The sequence below is a fragment of the Manihot esculenta genome, chromosome 17 (assembly GCF_001659605.2).
Source record: "Manihot esculenta cultivar AM560-2 chromosome 17, M.esculenta_v8, whole genome shotgun sequence".
In the NCBI taxonomy this organism is placed as follows: domain Eukaryota; kingdom Viridiplantae; phylum Streptophyta; class Magnoliopsida; order Malpighiales; family Euphorbiaceae; genus Manihot; species Manihot esculenta.
In genome coordinates, this window is record NC_035177.2 from 34,063,515 (window position 1) to 34,083,764 (window position 20,250).

Below are 20,250 nucleotides of genomic sequence, written 5' to 3' on the forward strand. Positions count from 1 at the left end.
ATAGTCTTCATTTTTACAAAGATAGCGACTCACATTTTTCTACTTTATTATTTCTTTCCTTTGTGTTTTCTACTGGGTTACAAATTAAAGATAAATTCTTGTTGTCCTGATCTTAAAAATTAAATTCTGAGGGATTACAAAATAAATCCTTAAGGACAGTGTTCAACATGACTCAAGTTTCATTATTTTATCCTAATTTTTCTAATGGAATGAAGATCTAGTAACAACTGCTAAGAAAGATTCTTTCAACCCCAATTAGGCTAACCATAAAAACCTGCAAAACACTACTCCACATTCACACTCCCAATGACAAGAAAATCCATACGATGGTGAGAGTAAGATATTAAATGCAAAGAAAGCTGCTCAGTCCACAAGCATGCCAACCCCTACCAAAGGTAGTACCATGAACAACAAACAAATGTTTAAAACTCAATATATGTTTAATAAAATTCATCTTATTATCATAAATATGTGAATTTTCATAAGAAACAAGACAGTGGGACCTTATTGCGACTTTTTAACAAGTGTTTAATAATATATAATTAATTAATTAATTAATTACTATAATTTTTGTAAATTCAAATACTCCATAATGTTAAAAAGTTAATATGAAATAATATATGATATAAATATACAATTTTTTCAAGTTATTAATGATGAACCAATATGCATTAGCAACAGCTGTTTATTGTTAAACCATATTATTAATGAATAATTGATGTAATTTTTAGTAGCTTATTCAATTTTTCCAAAAAAATAGTTTATTTTATTAATTATAATAAAAACTTTATTAAATAGAATTGAGTATTAAAATAGTACTTAATTATTTTGTATTCCTATTAATTAATTGATGGTTGTGAGATTCAGGGAGGATTAGGACTCTGATATACGGAGGGTGGTTCTTCAAGATTTTAAGAGAAATACTTGAGGTAGCAGCAAATGAGGCTAGTAATTAATAGAGTTAAGTGATTTACTTTCGAAGGTGGTATTTATTAATGTTTAGCCCGTTAAGGCCATACTTTCCATGATACACGCTATGTCAGAATTATCATAATACATATATTTAAAGTTTTATATGGTAAAGGAGCATAGGCTCAAAGCCAAAGAGGGGCTAAATTAGTAATGGACGCTCTTTTGGTTGAATATCCTATTAGCCTAATCAGACTGATGAGTCGTAAATAATTTATTATGGCTGATAGAGCCTAGACCAGAAATTTACACATATTCTAAGCCGGTCAGTACTTATGTTTTATATATTATTGCTAATGAAATTAAAAATTTTAAAAATAATAAATCATCATATTATTTTCTAGATAATTAAAGTAAAGATTAATTAGTATATGAACATATGAGTAATTTTGGTAACTTTATTATTCTCTCCTTTCCACTTTTATGTCAAAAAGAGTAAAGTGTTTGGTTTTGGTTTCGAAGAGCAGGAATAATAGATTTAGAGAAATTCTAAATGGAGAAATTTTGAGTAGAAATCTTAAGCGGGAAATCATTGAAATTCTATATATCTTCATTTGCATATTATCCAACTCAACTCTCTTTATTTTCACTATACCTTTATTTATTATTTTATATTTATTGTATTTGTCGAGTGTTGATAAAAATTATTTCAGAAGACTTTATAATTTTATATTAATCTTTTTAAGAAATCAAATTCATCCCCTCTTAGATTACCTCTAAATCTACAAGAAGAAGGATTTTGTGGAGGTGATGAATTATAGCTCAAAATAGTCTTAATGGTTTTGCTCCTTGGCACATGTTAAATTGAAACAAATCCTTTTACTTAACTTCTCCGCTTGAATTAAATTTGATCATTCTACATGTAAAAAAATATTGTGTGATATTTGTGAAAAGTAACCAATCTCTTTAGAAGTAATGAACTAATTAGGAGATAAAATGGCATATCTTACAAACTATTCAAGATTAAATGAACATAGTGGAATGTTTGCTTTAATTAAATTTGATTTAGTATCCCTTGAAAAAGATTGCAATCAAAATACAATTTATTTGCATTAAGCATATGTGAGTGATCATAAAGTATATTTCACATTAAAGTCGAAAGATCACGAATAGTCTAGTATAAATACACTGAATATAAAAATATTTACGATTCGATTCTTATTTTCTTATTTTGTTGTAACTTAAAAGAAAAAGTTAAAGAAAAAATGAAATGTATCCATTTACCAATATCATTTGTGAAGTCATAGGAAATACATCTTGGAAGAGAAAATGCTTCTACTTTTATCTCTGAAAATATTTTTTTCTATATTTATAATATGTATTTCGGCTACCTTTGTTCAAGATTTTCCCATTTAACAATCAAAATATTTATATTCGACTCTCCATTCTTTTATCTTGTATTTTTATAAAAGATTGCACTCAAAATACAATTTATTTTCATTAAGCATATACAAGAGAACATAAAGTATGCTTTTACATTAAAATCAAAAGATTATGAATAGTCTAGTAACAATTGCACTCGATATGAAAATATATACAGTTTGATTCTTCATTTTCTTATCTTGTAATTAAAAAAAAGTTAAAAATAATGAAATATATCCATTTACCAATATCATTTGTGAAGTTATAGAAAATACATATTGCCAGAGAAAAATACTTTGGCTTTTTATATATGAAAATATTTATTTTTTATGCTTATGTATTTTGATTAGTTTTTTCAAGATTTTTCTATTCAACAAATAAGGATATGAAATATTTATGTCTAACTCTCCATTCTTTTATTTTGGAATTAAAATAAATAAAAAAATATATATCCATTTATTAATATCATTTGTGAAGTCATGAGAAAAACACATTGAAAAGTCATGAGAAAGACACCTTAAAAGAGAAAATGCTTTTGCTTTTGCTTCTGTTTCTGCTTCTGAAATTTTTTTTTTTATGCTTGTAATTTATATATGGACTATTCATGTCAAAGATTTTCTCCTTTATTAAACACAGAACTTTTTATTTAGTGTATACATCTATTTAATTAATAACAAATATAATTTTATTATAAAATATAGTAAATTCTAATAATAAATATAATTTTTTAATTTTTAATTAATTGGATGTATAGTTTATTTTATACACCTCAGTGTAATTAAGAATTTTTTAATATCATAAATTTTATGAAAAAGCAAAAAAAATTCTATAAAAAAACATGAAAGTCATGGATAAGGGTGATCATCAAATTCAACATCAATTAAAAGGGGGATAAAAAAGGCAAAGTACGACACCGTTTTAATGTCTGCCGGTTTTGCAGTTAACCATGGGCTGATGAATCCGGATCGACCCGAATCCATAATAGTGGTCCGGTTCCAAATTTAGAACGATCCGATGCAAAACCCCCAAACACAAGCCATCTTTCTTTTTCGCCAATTTTTCCAAATCGAACTTAGGATTTGTATTTGGTTTTCACTTTTCACATTTTTTTTCTAAACTTCCTTTCCCCTGCATATTTCTCTCTTTCAATCCTAATAAAATTCTCTTTTCCAACGTTAAATATAATTCAAAGGCTACACGGAGAAACTATTCCTTCTGTTTTTCTGCTTATATATGCGATCAATTACAGCTTAGTTACTGCTTCTCCTCTGAGATCTGGCTCACTCTTTCGAAGAGAACAACGAGGAGGAGAAAGTGAGTTTCTTTTTCACTTCTACGAAATGGGTTTTGTTTGTTTTCTTCGTTTATTTCTTTTCTTGTTTTGCTTTAATGGTGGTTTTTGCAGGTATGAAGAGAATAAGAGACGACGTTTATGTAGGCTCGCAATTTAAACGTCCTTTTCCCTCTTCCCGTGGGGAATCGTAAGTTTGTTTTTTTGGAAAATCCTGATTCTCTTCTTTGCAGTTGCTTATTTTGTATTACTATTTTAAATGATTGATTATGTTGTTTGAGAGTGGGGTTTTGTTTGAAATATTAGTTTCTTTTGCTGGCTTTGTCATGATCCATAATGTAATGCAATTGATCACGGTGGTGGTGTTAGTTATTTTCTGTGTCTTTCATGCGTATTGCTTTTCGCTTTTCTTGTTTTTGGTCGTGAAATTTATATTGGGGTTTTCTGGGATTTTTTCTTTTAGAAAAATGGACTTGAGCTAAATAATTATTTGGGGATCATGTAGCCCTTTGCTGTTGCATGTAATATTAGAACTTCAGTTAGGTTTTATAATAGGTTATGCTTTTTTGAGGGATATATATGAAGGCTTTTCTGGCAAGTACGTATATTGGTTTAAATCCAAAGCTGAGTGACTCTGCACTATTGCATCTTTCAGAATTTTACGGTTAAATATATGTCAAGAAATTGAAGCGTCTTTGTGTGTCTATATATATTGTTTTAGATAAGATTGTCTTAAGTTTGGAACAGTTAAAGTGATTGGTTTGCTCTTTTTTCTTTTTTGAAGAAATCTTTATCATTATACTGTTGCATCTGTAGTTCAACATGCTAATAGGTTTGGTCTTTTGGATAATTGTTGGGTATCTTAACTATTTTTCTCTTTATTCTGGGTATGAAGCTATGGGCAATCACAAATTCTGGGAGGTGGTGTTGGTGGTGGTAGTGGTGGTGGAGGAGGAGGAGGAGGAGGAGGAGGAGGTGACGGTGGTGGCGGCGGCGGTGGCAGCGTAGGAGGTGGTGCTGGAGGAGGAGGTGGTACTTCACAGAAATTAACTACCAATGATGCCTTAACGTATCTCAAGGAAGTTAAGGACATGTTTCAAGACCAGAGGGAAAAATATGACATGTTCCTTGAGGTCATGAAAGATTTCAAGGCTCAAAGGTCAGCTTTCCAAAACTTTTTTTTTAAATGATGAGTGTTATTTTGTGTGACTAAAGATTTATGCTGATGTATTGCTTCTCACAGAACTGACACTGCTGGTGTCATTGCAAGAGTTAAAGAGTTGTTCAAGGGTCATAACAACTTGATCTTTGGATTTAACACTTTTCTACCTAAGGGATATGAGATAACCCTTGATGAGGATGAGGCTCCACCAAGGAAAACAGTTGAATTTGAAGAAGCTATCAATTTTGTGAACAAGATAAAGGTGAAAAAACAATAAATTTGTTTCTTTGTCTTGATCAGAATTCAGAAATTGTGGATAATGTTTCTTGACTTATGAAACCTGTTGGCTTTGTGTTGTACTTACAGAAACGTTTCCAAAATGATGAACATGTTTATAAATCCTTCCTAGACATTTTGAATATGTATAGGAAGGAGCACAAGGACATAGACGAAGTCTACAGTGAGGTGTATATATAACACTTCTTGTTGTTGCCTTTTATTCTTTATGTTGGTCTTCATTTATGAGCACATTTTGTTCAGAAATTTATTCTTTGAATGAATATCTTAGTACCTTTTCTTTTCTTTTTTTTTATTTAATCATTTTTCAGGTTGCTACTCTCTTTGAGGACCACCAAGATTTGCTTGATGAGTTCACTAGATTTTTACCGGATACTTCAGTGGCGCCTGTGAACCAAAATGCTCCATTTGGCCGAAGTTCAATTCAGCGTTACAATGAGCGCAACTCTACTACTCCCACCTTGCGGCAAATGCACATGGACAAGGTGAGTGCAATTATTGCATCCCTTTTTTCTTTTGCTCTTTTCCCATCTTTTTTGATGGGTGGACTAGCATTACTTAATTGGAATGTATCTTTTATTTATAAGGATGAATTTATTGGTTTAACCTTTATGTAAAATAAATGATTTCATCTGTGCAAAATGGGTTCCTAATGATGAGCAAATGAATCTCTTTTAGCAACGTCGGCGGGATAGGATTGTTACTTCACATGCAGAATGTGATCTTAGTGTTGATCGACCTGAGCTAGATGACGATAAAGCAATGATGAAAGTGCACAAAGAACAGAGAAAGCGTGCGGAGAAGGAAAATAGAGATAGGAGAAATCGGGAACAAGATGATAGGGAGCCGGAGCACGATAGCAATAGGGACTTCAGCTTGCAGTGTTTTTCTGATAAAAGGAAATCTGGCCGAAAGGTTGAAGGTTTTGGAATGCATTCAAATGTTTCTCCTTATGATGACAAAGATAATTTAAAGAGTAAGTCATTTGCACTGCCCCCCTGAAATATTTTGTTTACGTAGCTTTTTATTGAAATTTTATGTCTTTTTATATGTTGCTTGTAGTATAGTTATGTAAGTTTTGTTTTTCAGGTGCAGAAAACAGATATCATTTACTGCATAGTGTTAATATGTTCTTAATATGTGTTAGGGTAAATTGAATCTTAATCATTGATTTTGTCCCTTAGATTCAAAGTTCTTCAAAAATCACAATCCCACATATATGAAAACGAGCATTCAGATGAAATTTCACATGCTATCCAATAGCAAAATATTAGCATTAACTAAATAGCTACTAGATTCTGGGAATTTTTTTTTAAAAATAATTTGAGTAGCCAATTTAACAATAAAAGAAAGAGAAAAAATAAAGAAAAAAAGAACTTAGAGCAAAAGGGATTAAAAGATACGTAAATTTGGAGAGAAATTAGAGATTAACATAATTTCTGAAAAAAAAGGCTTTTTTTTTTATCTTTTCAATAGCTGTGTAATTTAATTAGAAAGATAAAATGAATAATTATGATGTAATAATATCATCCAATACATTTTAAGGGTATTTAAGGAACTATAATTTTTTTAAATGCATTTTGGTTTAATTATTATGAGTGAAGTAAGGTTTGGGGTGGGTTGTAAATTTAATAAAATGTACCTGACTCATAAATATGAGTGAAGTGGACCTTATTTTAAATGCATAATATACCTTATATATATTTTATTTTTCTTAAATAGGTCTTTGTAGTGCAATTGTTGTGGTTGGATTCCATGAAATATCCCTAGTCCTTCCTCCCTGCATTTTATAAATGGGACTAATGTGGCAAAACAGGTGCACATGTCACCCTTGGATGAGCAAATACTTCTGCAGAAAATGTCGTGGTCTAATCATATTTGCAAATTGGCTGCATTTTGTTATTTGAGAATTTAACTCTATTAGATTTACTCCTTTACATTTTTAATATAAAGTGAGCTAGGGGTGCTAAATCCAATTAGGATATGTGATTTTGCTTCAGTAGAGTGAAGCCCAAGTCAACTTGTTCTGTGATTTTGTGATCAGTAATTTAACTTGTGGAATCCGGTACATCTTCTGTGATGACAAGTTCTATGTGTGAATATATATTTAATGCTAGGAAAGACTAATATCTGTTTCCCTGAGACTGCCCATTGCAACACTAAGAATAAGTTCTGATTTTTGTGTGGCTTTATTACATTAATTGCCAGTATGCTGTCTTTTTTCAGGTGACTATTTAGTGTCTTTTTCTTTTTATTTTTTAATCTTATCCTTTTAAGTGTCTTTGACATGGTTTCATGTGTTCCAACCTGTCAATTTTTGACTCCGGTTGCTAATTCTAATGCCAGGTATGTGCAACCAAGGAATCATGTTCTGTGAGAAAGTTAAGGAGAAGTTAGGCAGTTCAGATGATTACCAGGCGTTTTTAAAGTGCCTTAATATATACAGCAATGGGATAATAAAAAAGAATGATTTACAAAATTTGGTACGTGTGAAATTATTTGAATACGTTTTCAGGCTGAAATCTGCAAGTCAAATTATTTTTGTAGAAGCCTCTGGTGCACATTCCTTTTTTGTCTGGTCTGTTCACAATTATTATAAGTTGACAGATGATTAAGAGTTAGGAGTATCAGTTTATTTGTAATGTTTGCTTAAACTTGACAACATAAGAAAGCATATACTCTATTGTTTACCATGATATGCCTGAAATTTGATCATTATAATCTTTCAATAAGCTCTATTGGTCATCGAAGCCTGATCCTGCACTAGGTGAGTAGCATACTCACGAAGCTCTTGAAAAAGTCATCCAATACTTACTCACAAAGTGTTGTCCCTGTCCAAGTGCCTCAGCTCAGCAGCTCTGTTCCTCACGGTGCTCTCTGGCAATAGGTCTCTAAAAATTTCCTCATGAACTAACCCCAATTGGTTACCCTACCCACTACATTACTCTCAGACCAACCACTAAGAGTACTCTTCATCCAGAGCCCAGTCAATCTATAAGTATGCATTGAATTAGGACAATACTTAAGTTGATTTTTGACACTTCAATTTTTGGTCTGACAATGTAATTATGATCCAAATGAAGTTGGGTATGGTTGTCAAACTTAGGTTCACCTTTTTTAAAGCTTTTAGGTACTCATACAATCTGTGCATTTCAGGTGGCTGATTTACTTGGAAAGTATCCTGATCTTATGGAGGAATTCAATGATTTCTTTGAGCGATGTGAGAATATTGGTAACTGTCGAAAATTACTGTTAATGAAGCTGTTTGTTTTAGGTTTTGTTTAATGTTTATTTTTTTTTTCTCTAAATTTCTTTATTCCTAATTAACATCATTCTTGCAGATGGGTTCCTAGCTGGTGTTATGAGTAAAAGTACGTATTATTGATTCTTTTGGTTGTATACCTTATAATATAACTTTTGGCTCATCATTTTTTGAGGTGTATTGTAGATTTAAGTTTCTGCCAATATCTTGCAAAATGTAACTTTGCTGATGTTTTGATGGCAGAATCACCATGTAGTGATGGACATGCATCCAGACCACTAAAATTGGAGGACAAAGATAAAGAGCAGAAGCGAGAATTTGATGGAGCTAAAGAAAAGGAAAGAAACAGGGAGAAGTATATGGCAAAATCCATTCAAGAGCTTGACCTTTCAAACTGTCAACGTTGTACTCCCAGCTACCGTCTTCTGCCAGATGATGTATGAAACTTTGAATGTGTTCTTTTTCTTATTGATTCTCTCAACTAGTTCTATGCAGATGTTTTTACTTCGTCCTTGTCCCTTTGCAGTATCCCATACCTTCTGCAAGCCAGAGATCAGAGCTTGGTGCCCAAGTATTGAATGATCACTGGGTATCTGTGACTTCAGGAAGTGAAGATTATTCTTTTAAACATATGCGCAGAAATCAATATGAAGAAAGTTTGTTCAGATGTGAAGATGATAGGTAAATTGCTACGTCGTATGTGACAATCCTGCTTATTGTCCTGATTGGTGAATTTAATGTACCTCCATGAAAAGTAATTGTGGAATTTTATTTTTTTACATACTAGATTTGAGCTTGACATGTTGTTGGAGTCTGTGACCTCCACAGCTAAACGTGCGGAGGAATTGTTAAACAGCATCAATGAAAATAAAATAGACACTCCAATCCATATTGAAGACCATTTTACTGGTCAGTCTTAAGCAGCTGAAGATTAACTATTATTTAACTTTAGTTATATGAGTTTGTGATATGCATCTGATTACCATGTGTTTTTTTCTTCTTTGCTGCAGCTCTAAATTTAAGGTGCATTGAACGTTTATATGGTGACCATGGTCTTGATGTCATGGACATATTGCGTAAAAACCCATCTCTTGCACTACCTGTCATATTGACTCGCTTAAAACAGAAACAAGAAGAGTGGACTAGGTGTCGAGCAGATTTTAACAAGGTTTGGGCTGAAATTTATGCAAAAAACCATTACAAATCACTGGATCACCGCAGCTTTTATTTCAAGCAGCAAGATTCAAAGAACTTGAGCACCAGATGTAAGTTGAATTTAATAATAAAATGTAGTAGATTGTGTATGTAGGTTTACATCTTTTGTAGTCATCGTGCTCCACTTCTTTTTTCATGCATGGTATTAGGTATGTTGCAATGGGTAAAAAATAAACTTGAAGAGATAATATAATAATTTCTTAAGAAAAACCATGTGCATATCACATAATTTTTGTCACCTACGAAAACCATTCTTTCGTGTGCTGATTGTCTGGGCCCATATTTATCAATCAATTTAACTAATCATTAATCCAATCGGAATATTAACTTTTTCCTCTACTTCACTTGGTTGAGATCTACAAGTTAGAAGCTTGAGGGCATATTATCATTTCAATCCTTTTCATCTTTTCTGCCTGGTTTAGTGCATGTGTGCTTATTATTCATGTAAAATGGTCGAGTGAATTATTGACTACTAAGGGATGATTTGGCTACAATGTTTTTTTGGGATGAGTGAGTGGAAAGCTTTTACGAATCTGGTTGATATTCCATTTGATGAGATATGTAGATAGGTCTGCTGAAGCACTCATCTTTCTTGCCAAGAACATCAGAGTGTGTTGTATTTTATAAATCATTAACTGTCATCTGTAGTATTGTCCATGGTCATTATTGCTTGTATTAAAAGATGTTTAAAGAGTAGGAAGTAATTGAAAGGCAATGTATTGAGTCTTGGACTGTTTTTACCCAAACAAAAGTTTGTGTGAGATAGTTCACGGAACACATCTCTCCTAAAGAAAAAAGAATGTAGTTTGCAGTTAAATGTATCATTGATTGTATTTTATATCTTCTTCCATATTATTGACTTTTGCATAAATAATGCTCAATGGTCCTGACCTTAAAATACAGCTTTGGTGTCTGAGATCAAGGAATTGAAAGAAAAGCAACAGAAGGAGGATAATGTTCTGTTAGCTTTTGCTGCTGGAAACCGACAACCGGTGGTTCCACATTTGGAGTATGAATTCCCTGATATGAGCATTCACGAGGACTTGTTTAAACTTGTCGAATATTCATGTGAAGAGGTTTGCACAACCAAAGAACAATTAAGTAAAGTTATGAGGCTCTGGACCACATTCATGGAGCCAATGCTTGGCATTGTTTGTCGTTCTAATGGCAAGGAGAGTAGTGAAGATAGAAAAATTGGGCATCAAGCTACGAATTGCACTACATCAAGCACAGTAGAAAATGGTGCTGGTCCTACCACAATGAGTTCTAAGCCCCCAAAATTTGCAAGCAACGGAGAGGAAAACAATTCACTGGAACTAGCCAACTCTTTTAGACCAAGTATGGCTAATGGAGATAATTTGGCTAAAAATAGTTTACTTGAATTAGATCGGGTTAGTAAAGATGATCAGACATGTAATTTGTTTAGAGTAGAAAAGGTGCACACAGATGCAGATGTGACCAACAAAATGTGTGGATTCAATACACAAGTTGCCTCTGGTCAGGGAGTGACTGATTCAAAAATATCACTTGTGGTGGGAGCAGAACAGAATCATGGTAGAACCAGCATCTGTGGGATGGCAGGTGTGTTTTGGATCAGTTCAATGATAATCTCTACCTTTCCATGATTCTTGGTTTTTGGTTGATATTGAGTTAGTTATCTGTGATATATTCTAATAATTGCTGTCTTTAAATTTGAAGGATCTGGTTTGGCACAGTCCATTCCTGGTGGTGGTGCTGTTGAGGATCATAAATTCAAAGATGGCATTGACATTGGACCTTCATTAGAGGTATGAATTTGAATTTAATGTTTCAATAATTGGTGGTAAATTTTGGATTGCTAAAGTTGATCTATAATTAGTTGTGGTTTGTGTTTTCTTTCCCAATCATCCCTTCCTCTTTATTTTTTCTTCCTTTGGTTGCAGAGGAAGCGGTTTTTGTTTATTTAAGAGATAAATTCTATTTTTTAGCAGCAGAACCTTTGTTTCTGTTTTCGTATTATTTTTTCCCTTCCTAATTATTAATTTGTTTTCCATAAATATACCTTCTTTAGGTGCTTCAGGGTGGGCTTGGTGCAAAATCTGTTTTACCGGCAAATGGAGGGTTGACAGATGATGCTAAATCTAGTAGATATCATGAAGAGGCCACTGGACCCTCCAAAACAGAAAAGGAGGAGGGTGAGTTATCCCCCAATGGTGATTTTGAGGAGGACAATTTCGCTGTCTATGGGGATAATGGATTGCAGGCAATGCCTAAGGGAAAGCATGGAATCGAAAGCAGGCAAAATGAATCTGGAAATGGGAAAGAGTTGCACTGTCAAGATGCTGGAGTGGAAAATGATGCTGATGCAGATGCTGATGATGAGGACAGTGATAATGCTTCTGAGGCTGGTGATGATGCATCTGGCAGTGAGGCAGCTGGTGATGAATGCTCTCGTGAAGAGCATGAAGAGGATGAAGATGTTGAACATGATAATGTGGACGGGAAGGCTGAGAGTGAAGGTGAGGCTGAGGGAATGGCTGATGCACAGTTTGCAGATGTGCCATTACTGGAACGATTTCTTCTGTCTGTGAAGCCTCTTGTGAAACATGTTCCAGGAAGTTTACTTGATGGGGAAAGGAAGGAATCTCAGAAATTCTATGGAAATGATGATTTTTATGTGCTTTTTAGGCTTCACCAGGTATGAAGCTTTACTTGACTAAAAATGTTTTTTAAAACTAGACACTTGCCCTCACGTTGTGCGGGTCTTTAATTTTTTAAAATTAAAATTATATAAAATTATGTAACATATCTTGGTTTTTTTATATTTTAATTATTTATATTTATTGATTACACACAATTACTAACATATAAAAAGAGAAAAATATTGCATAGGAAATTATCGAATTCATGATTTACTTTAGTTTGATATTGGAATCTTTAATATAATTTTTCTTTGTGGAATTATTATTGCTTATGAGATACTGTTAGTAAAAAATATTTTAACACCCTACTAAATGTTAGGACAAAATAGTTATAATATATAGTTGGAATGTTCTTGCATATTATGTATGCATTTGGCCTAATGATTACTAAAGGAAGAGAAATGTTAAACTGAAGGGAAATGAAGAGTAGAAGAAAATCATCCTAAAAACGGTAGTAAACAATGGCCATTAAAAAGGAGATGGAGAACATATTTCTTCATATAAGATGCCACTCGACTAAAAGATATATTTCCTCTTGGCAATATTGTGTTAACCAATTCTAAAGGAAGGAGACATAACTGAGGTGCGAATAGGAAATTATATGGCAGTACGAGTGGGCACAATACCCAGGATAATGTTATCCTAATAAATATAAAATCTATCTCATAAATTTCCTTACGGTTAGTTCTTCTTTTTATTAGATAATTGTATTTTGATTATCCTTTGAAACTGAAGTAAGGTAATGAGAAAGACACAACAAAAGAGAGAGCCATAATTAAAAATGTAAAAGCTACCTCATAAAATTTCTAGCGGTTAAATTCTTCTAGTTATATAGATTTGCCTTTTAATTATTCATCAAAACCAAAGCAAAGGAATGTGAAAGAATAGTAAAAGAGGGAGTCGTAATTAAAATTGAATGAGGTGGATGATGGTGAGAGGTGGATGATGGAGAGGGATGGAAACATATGAGCTTAGATGCCACTTGGCAAAAGAGTGTGATAAATACTTGGCAACATTTTGTGAACCTATTTCTAACCTCAGTTTTATAGTATATATATAGATTAATAGATTAAGAACTATCTTTTTGCTTTAGAAGTATTGTATTTGGTTATTTTTAACTGTGCTTGATTTATCTTCTCTATTTGAACATGTCAGACTCTATATGAAAGAATTTTATCAGCAAAAACAAATTCAAATTGCGCTGAAATGAAATGGAGAACTTCTAAAGATTCTAGTTCTTCAAATCCCTATGCCAGGTATTTTATTCTACTTTTTAACTTCAGCTCCAAAGGAGTTGACCTAATCTTTGAGAGCTTGGGCTTAGCTATGCAAATGTATAAAGAGATTAAGCTCAATTTGAGCTTTATTAACAAACATCAAGCTTGACTCATTACATATTGTAGTATTTTATTTATTTAATTTATTTTAGAAAATAAATTTTGTACTATATCACATCATATTGTAAAGGCATGGTACAAGTAACAGGATATGCAGCCACAAAGTATCCCAACTCTAGCTTACTGATACCAATACTTTTAAGCCTAATTTATATCCACAATTCATGTACTTATCAACAACAAAATTCTAAAGGTATAACCTTGCACAGATTAGGATTAACCTATTGAATGCCTGAAATAAAATTTTAACCTATTCTAACACCTGAACTTATAAAAATCATAACAATTAAACACAAATTAGTATTATTAATATTTTATTATCAAGTGTTTAATCGGTTAATATAAAATAGTATAGGGGTGTAAGTAAATATTTGACCAAATTCTAAATTTGTTATTATGCATATTCAATTTTTTCCTTGAGAATTGAGGTCACATTGTAAATCATACAGTTGTGACTAGCTATGGTACCTTGAACTAAAATATGAGTGAGAATTGGTTAAAATATGAGATAATTGCTCCTTTTTTGGTTCTGGTTCCATTTTGGCACGGTTTGTGATCCCTAGGAACTGTGTACATGCCAACTAAGCCTACCAACCTACCCCCAACATACATCTACTTAGGTGGCGTACCAATGGTGCCATGTATGAGGGGGTACACATTCTAGGTTACTGTGCTCTGCACATGCTAATGAATGAGTATTTAAATGAGTTGGCTCATGAGTTTACCAAGTCGAGTATTAATATTATCAAACTTTACCATATACCCTACAATATTTGAAAGTAGGATCAAGTTTGTTTTCTTAATGAAATTGGGTGCAGTTGAGCATTAATTGAGCCATGCTCCAAGTAGCTCGACTCATTTCAGCCATATTTATAACTACTGTGTTAAGTTGAATTAGGTATTCTTGTTTGCTTCTAGTTTGAACCAACTGGTATGTATTAATTATGCTGTTTTTTATGTGCTTTGCAGATTTATGAGTGCATTGTACAATTTGCTTGATGGATCTGCTGATAATGCCAAGTTTGAGGATGAATGCAGAGCTATTATTGGAAATCAATCATATGTGTTATTCACACTGGACAAGTTAATATATAAATTGGTCAAACAGGTTTACTTACTATAATCACTACTTCTATGTATTTTGTAATGTTTCTGGTGCAATGATTCTGAATTGCAGTTCTTGCTTCAGCTTCAAACTGTTGCAACTGATGATATGGACAGTAAACTTCTTCAATTATACGAGTATGAAAAATCCTGTAAAGCTGGGAAGTTCATCGACTCAGTATATTACGATAATGCACGTTTTCTTCTTCACGAGGAGAATATTTATCGCTTGGAATTTGTTAGTTCCTTTTCCTTTGCCTCCCCCCCCCCCCCCACAAAAAAAAAAAAAAAAAAGAAAAACAACTGTTTGTGTACACACACATGCATGTGTGTATATGTACTTGTGGTACTTTTTCTATAGTATTACTTTAATTTAATACTTGACAGTTTTTTGCAGTCATCTTCTCCATCACGTTTGTCCATCCAGCTGATGGACAATGTAACTGAAAAGCCTGAGGTGTTGGCAGTTGCCATGGATCCTAATTTTTCAGCATATTTGCACAATGATTTTCTGTCCATCTTTCCTAGCAAAAAGGAGCCACGTGGTATTGCGCTGCTGAGGTAGAGAAAATTATTCAGATATTCACAGTTTAGTTTTCATTTGTTTGATCTCCAAAAATAGCAATAGAAGATTTGTTTCTTCTAACGCACTAGTGCATTAAGTGGTTTATGACCCACTGTTACAGTGGTTTTCAATTGCTTTCTGTCACATTGTTTCATCATGCATTTTAAACTACTTGCTGTGTTTATCTTCCAATCCAACCTCCCACCTGAACACAACCTTCAAAGAAAAGGCGCAAGGAGAGGAAAACGATTTCTGTTTGTTAGATGGCTGTTGAGATTTTATTAGTGAAATATGATGATTTTAATTTATTTAATTTTTAAGACATTCTCATTATTTCAGTGAGCCATTTTGAAATCAATCACATCAGTTAATCTTTCAAAATTGGTACTTGCAGAAACAAAAGGAAATACACAGGCCTAGATGAACCTTCTGCTTTATGCATGGCCATGGCAGGTGTTAAAATGTTCAATGGTTTGGAGTGTAAGATCTCCTGTAATTCATACAAGGTATCTTTGTTTTTGTTCAGCACATCAGCTTTTGCTTCATTATCATATGTAGCATCTTGCTTTGGTGTACCAATGGCCATTTGCTTCTCATTTTTTCTTGTTTATATTTTTTGTAACTGTATACTGGGGCTGGTTTAACATTTTTCTAATTATTTTCAGATTGATCTGATTGCATGCAGATAATTTCATCACTTACCTGTGCTTTTTGGAAGAGTTTTCGTTGGTTGTTGCTGTTGTTTATATTTAGTTTTGATATGCGTGTGCCAGTTCTATTGATCTATAGATATTCTGCATTGCATCATCTGTTTTTTTCTTTCTTTTCCTTCCCTTCCTTTCTTCTTTAGCTTTCTATATTTCTATTATTTACGTGTTTCTCCACGTGCAAGTACTGAATATCAAGTACTATGTGACAGATTTCCTACGTGTTGGACACAGAGGATTTCTTCTATCGAGTAAGAAAGAAAAGGAGAAATTCATCACAGGTCAAGTCATCGTATCATGATCAGGTTCAGGCAAGAGTACGTCGCTTCCACAGATTCTTATCAGCCACGTGATAATTCCTGATTTCCGTTTTGCGAATTAAGGTAGAGATAAGTTGCTATATGAATTTATTAAATCTTTTTTCCCCCCTTTAGTTTGACACTTGCATTTTCTGTTTGTATAGTAGTCCTTTGCACACCCAAAAAGTATAAAAACTTCCCTGAGACGACGTCTTCGGGTATTTATACTAAGCGACTACTTGAGGAAGGAATGGCTCATGAACTGCTGAGGAGTGTAATTTCTTTGAGAGCACTGGGAATGGCTCGCAAACTCTCAGGAATGTAATATCTTTTAAGGACACGCAAACGAGCTATTGTGGTGTAAATAGAGTTGACGCCTGATGTTCTCATAGAAATGTATTTTATTGTCCATGTCTTGTAGGTAGGAGTTCATCAACCTTTCCTTTCCTTGTTTTTCCCACATTAACAGTTTGTGGATCCAAGTTGCCTAATTAAAATTCTCAGAGTAGAACAAACTTGAATCTGTAAGCATAAGAAAATGAAGACGACAGGGAAAATAACACAAGTTATGTAAAGATCCCAGCTCCTTTCCTAGGCTTTTTGGTTATTAAGCACCACCAATTTTGTTGGCTTTTGAAGATATTGTATTTTCTCTTTCTCGGTACTTCTTTCTTTCTTTCTTGTTCTTCTATTTTCTGTTCTCTCTATATTGAGGGATTTGTTCATAATGCAATTGGTCAGGTACCTTTTTTCTCTGTCAGTATCCAAATCTGTTGAGGTATTTCTTCACTTCACTAAGACAAACAACACTTTGGCCCTTTTAGACTTCACTAAAATAAGCTTAGCTTATAAATTTAAATGTTTAATTTATCTTTTTTATTAATAAATTCTTTAAATAAATCCTCAAAATACAAAGAATTACAAAATAGTAAAAATAATTAATTTTTTTATAAAAAGATGTAGCTAAATTTATTAAATATAAAATAAATTATTTATTAAAATATATTATTACCTATAATAAAAAAATTAAAATTTTTTTATAATAATTTCAAACTGCTATTAAAGCAACGAACTCTAAAATCTTTTAACACTATAGGTACCGTTACTGTAAGTAAGGTAAGTAAATTAAGAGGGACTTCTTTTCTGCTCATTCTCCTCTCTTCTCCCCGACTTTTATAAGAGAAACTTTCACCTTAATAAAAAGTAAAAAAGAGAAAACATTTTCATCACATATATATTTATTACTTAAAACAAACTTCAACCGAAGATATATAGCCAAGATAAAATGAAACTTGCGGAATGAGATTTTATAACTCAGCACGGTATAGTCTACACTTGCTACTTTTAATCTTTTTTTTTAAATATATGTTTTTAAATTACCACCCTTTACAAAGAGGATGGGGTAATTTTTTTAATTATTTTAGCTTTCTTTTAAATTATATATATATAAGCTTTTTTTAATAATATTTTTTATTAACTAAAATTATTATGTTATTGCATTTTATAGGTGCAGTAGAAAATAACCTTTTTTAAAACAATTTTAGTTGTCATGTTTATGGGTTGTTATTGATGCTTCCTGCTCCATCTTCATCTTAAGGAGACCTTAAGTTATCAAAGTCGTCTTTTTCATTTAAATGAAACATATTGTTTTGTTAGTCTTAGAAAGGGTTACTTATGAAGGGTGGGAGTTTTTTTTTTTTTTTTTTTTTCAAAGAAACTTCATTTTATTAGAAGGATTAAGGCCAGGATTAATTATACAAATATTTAAGTCACAGTTTTAAAAAAATAAATCTGAAAAAACCTAATACAGGAATTTCAAGACCCATATGCAGGTGATCCGGATTAAAACCTACAATAACAATCTCAGTGCTGCCTCTCCTTCAAAAGACATTGGTTGCTCGACTATAATAATGTCGAGGCTTAGAACTTTTTTAAATCTCTAGAAAATGGCTAATCGGCCATAAGAGGCAATCTGAAACGCTTAGAGAAAAAAGTATTCAGACACTATCTTCTAGAGCAAAAACTACCCAAAACATGCAATAAGTGTCGCGCTCTCTTTCATGAGAAACTCCAATTATTATTTCTTCTAGCTGAGAAAGAGGATGGAGCATATACAACTCAAATCTTAATATCAAAATATCAAACAACTAAAATAGAAATAAAAAATTGTACTTTGGTTTCAATTCCAAATGTTTATTTTCTATTTTATGCTAAAATTAAAATCAAAATATACATTTGAATGAATGCCAAATGTATAATTTACTTTTTTATTTGCTATTTTTTAATCACTTTAATTTTTTTATTATATTTTTTCATTTTATAATTTTTATAATTTTTTAATTATTTTAAAATTGTTATTTATTTTACATTTTATAATTCTATTTTATTTTTAAAATTTTTTTAATTTTTTTAATATTTAATAAAATTTATATATTTAAAATAAATATAAATAAAAGTTTAAAAAATATATTTTTTAATATATATAAAAAAAATAAAATAGATAAAAATTATGAGAATGGAAAAATGAGAATGGGAGCATTATGTATTGATTTAAAGAAAAATTTTATTTTAATTTAAAATTATTTTTATACTCTTTTTCCAACTTTGAAAACTCATTTTGCAAATCAAATTGAAAATACTTTTTATTTTTTATTTTTCTTTTATTATGTTTGAATTAATAAAAATAAAATATTTAGAATTATAGAATAAAATTATTATATATTTAATATAATATAAATATTAATTTATAATATTTTATTATAATATATTATTTGGGGTCGGATATTAGGTGACAACCGAAAGGAGTGCGTCGCGCCATTAAATTGGCGGGCATTATTTGTTTTCTTTTTTTTTTTAAATTATAGCCATAATTTAGTTTTTTTATTTTTTAATTATTAATATATTATAATAAAATATTTATGTTATATTAATTTATTACTATAATATATTTTATTAATTTTAACATATTATTATAATAATATTATAATTAAATAATATTAATTATAAATTTATTTACTATTATTAAATATATGTATAAGAGTATTGAATTAAATAATTAATAAATAAATAAGTTAATTAATTAATATGAATATTTAAAATTATAAAAATTAAATTTATTTTTTATTCGACTGCTATTTAAAATTATAAAATAAAATTATATTATAATTTAAATAATTAATGAATAAATAAATAAATATGGATATTTAAAGTTATAAAAATTAAATTTACTTTTTATTAGGTTGTGCATTGTTGTTGTGGTTCTAATTCAATTGAAAAATCGTGCAGAAATCATATAAAAAAAATTAATAGTATAGAAATTAAATTGAATTTATTTCATTATTTAATTCAAGTTAAGATTTTTTATAAAAATTGTAACTAATCGAAATCGTATAAAAAAATTAATATTAAATTAATATTATAGCTAAATATATAATTTACTATTTTATTTGTTATTTTTTAATAGCTTTAATTTTTTAATATATTTTTTATTTTATAATTTTTATAATTTTTTAATTATTATAAAATTGTTAGTTATTTTATTTTTTATATTTTATTTAATTTTATTTTATTTTTAAAAATTTTTAAAATTTTTTTAATATTTAATAAAAATTATATATTTAAAATAAATATAATTAAAAATTAAAAAAATATTTTTTAATATATATATAAAATAAATAAAATAAATAAAAATTATGAAAATAAAAAATGAGTTACATTAGTTTTTGCAATTGGAGCATTATGTCTTTACTTCAATATATTAAGAATTAAATTATTAGTTTGGATTGATACGGAAAAAGTTGAAGGAAAGAAAAATATTTTCAAAAAAAATTGATTTAAGGAAAACATATTTTAATTTAAAATTATTTTTATACACTATGTTGCGATTCTTCTTATTTTTATTTTTTTTTATTATGTTTGAATTAATAAAAATAAAATATT

At 30.7% G+C, this 20,250-nt stretch overlaps 1 protein-coding gene across 5 annotated transcripts; it reads left to right on the forward strand.

Moving 5' to 3' along the window:
- The first annotated feature begins 3,369 nt into the window (after window positions 1-3,369).
- Window positions 3,370-16,949, forward strand: LOC110607448 (paired amphipathic helix protein Sin3-like 2). 5 transcript variants are annotated; one of them, XM_021746563.2, is made up of 24 exons: window positions 3,371-3,645; window positions 3,737-3,812; window positions 4,518-4,781; window positions 4,866-5,046; window positions 5,151-5,249; window positions 5,393-5,566; window positions 5,760-6,057; window positions 7,428-7,564; window positions 8,238-8,313; window positions 8,423-8,452; window positions 8,587-8,780; window positions 8,870-9,024; window positions 9,131-9,252; window positions 9,354-9,608; window positions 10,462-11,139; window positions 11,257-11,345; window positions 11,609-12,235; window positions 13,395-13,495; window positions 14,606-14,744; window positions 14,826-14,978; window positions 15,138-15,301; window positions 15,700-15,811; window positions 16,225-16,395; window positions 16,479-16,949. In XM_021746563.2, exons 2-23 carry the CDS (start codon window positions 3,739-3,741, stop codon window positions 16,363-16,365), a joined length of 4,263 nt encoding a protein of 1,420 aa, XP_021602255.1. In that variant the 5' UTR covers window positions 3,371-3,645; window positions 3,737-3,738; the 3' UTR covers window positions 16,366-16,395; window positions 16,479-16,949. The 5 variants fall into 5 exon arrangements, with proteins under 5 accessions (XP_021602259.1, XP_021602255.1, XP_021602258.1 ...); XM_021746566.2 differs by having other exon boundaries at window positions 14,826-14,933; window positions 16,476-16,949; XM_021746565.2 differs by having other exon boundaries at window positions 8,238-8,301; window positions 16,476-16,949.
- Window positions 16,950-20,250: the final 3,301 nt, after the last annotated feature.

What these genes read in the sequence shown, in the direction of transcription:
- LOC110607448 (XM_021746563.2), top strand. Translation starts at nt 3,739, where the DNA reads ATGAAGAGAATAAGAGACGACGTTTATGTAGGCTCGCAATTTAAACGT. An exon ending in CCCTCTTCCCGTGGGGAATC is followed by an intron (nt 3,813 to 4,517) that starts GTAAGTTTGTTT and finishes CTGGGTATGAAG; the next exon opens with CTATGGGCAATCACAAATTC. An exon ending in ACCGTCTTCTGCCAGATGAT is followed by an intron (nt 8,781 to 8,869) that starts GTATGAAACTTT and finishes GTCCCTTTGCAG; the next exon opens with TATCCCATACCTTCTGCAAG.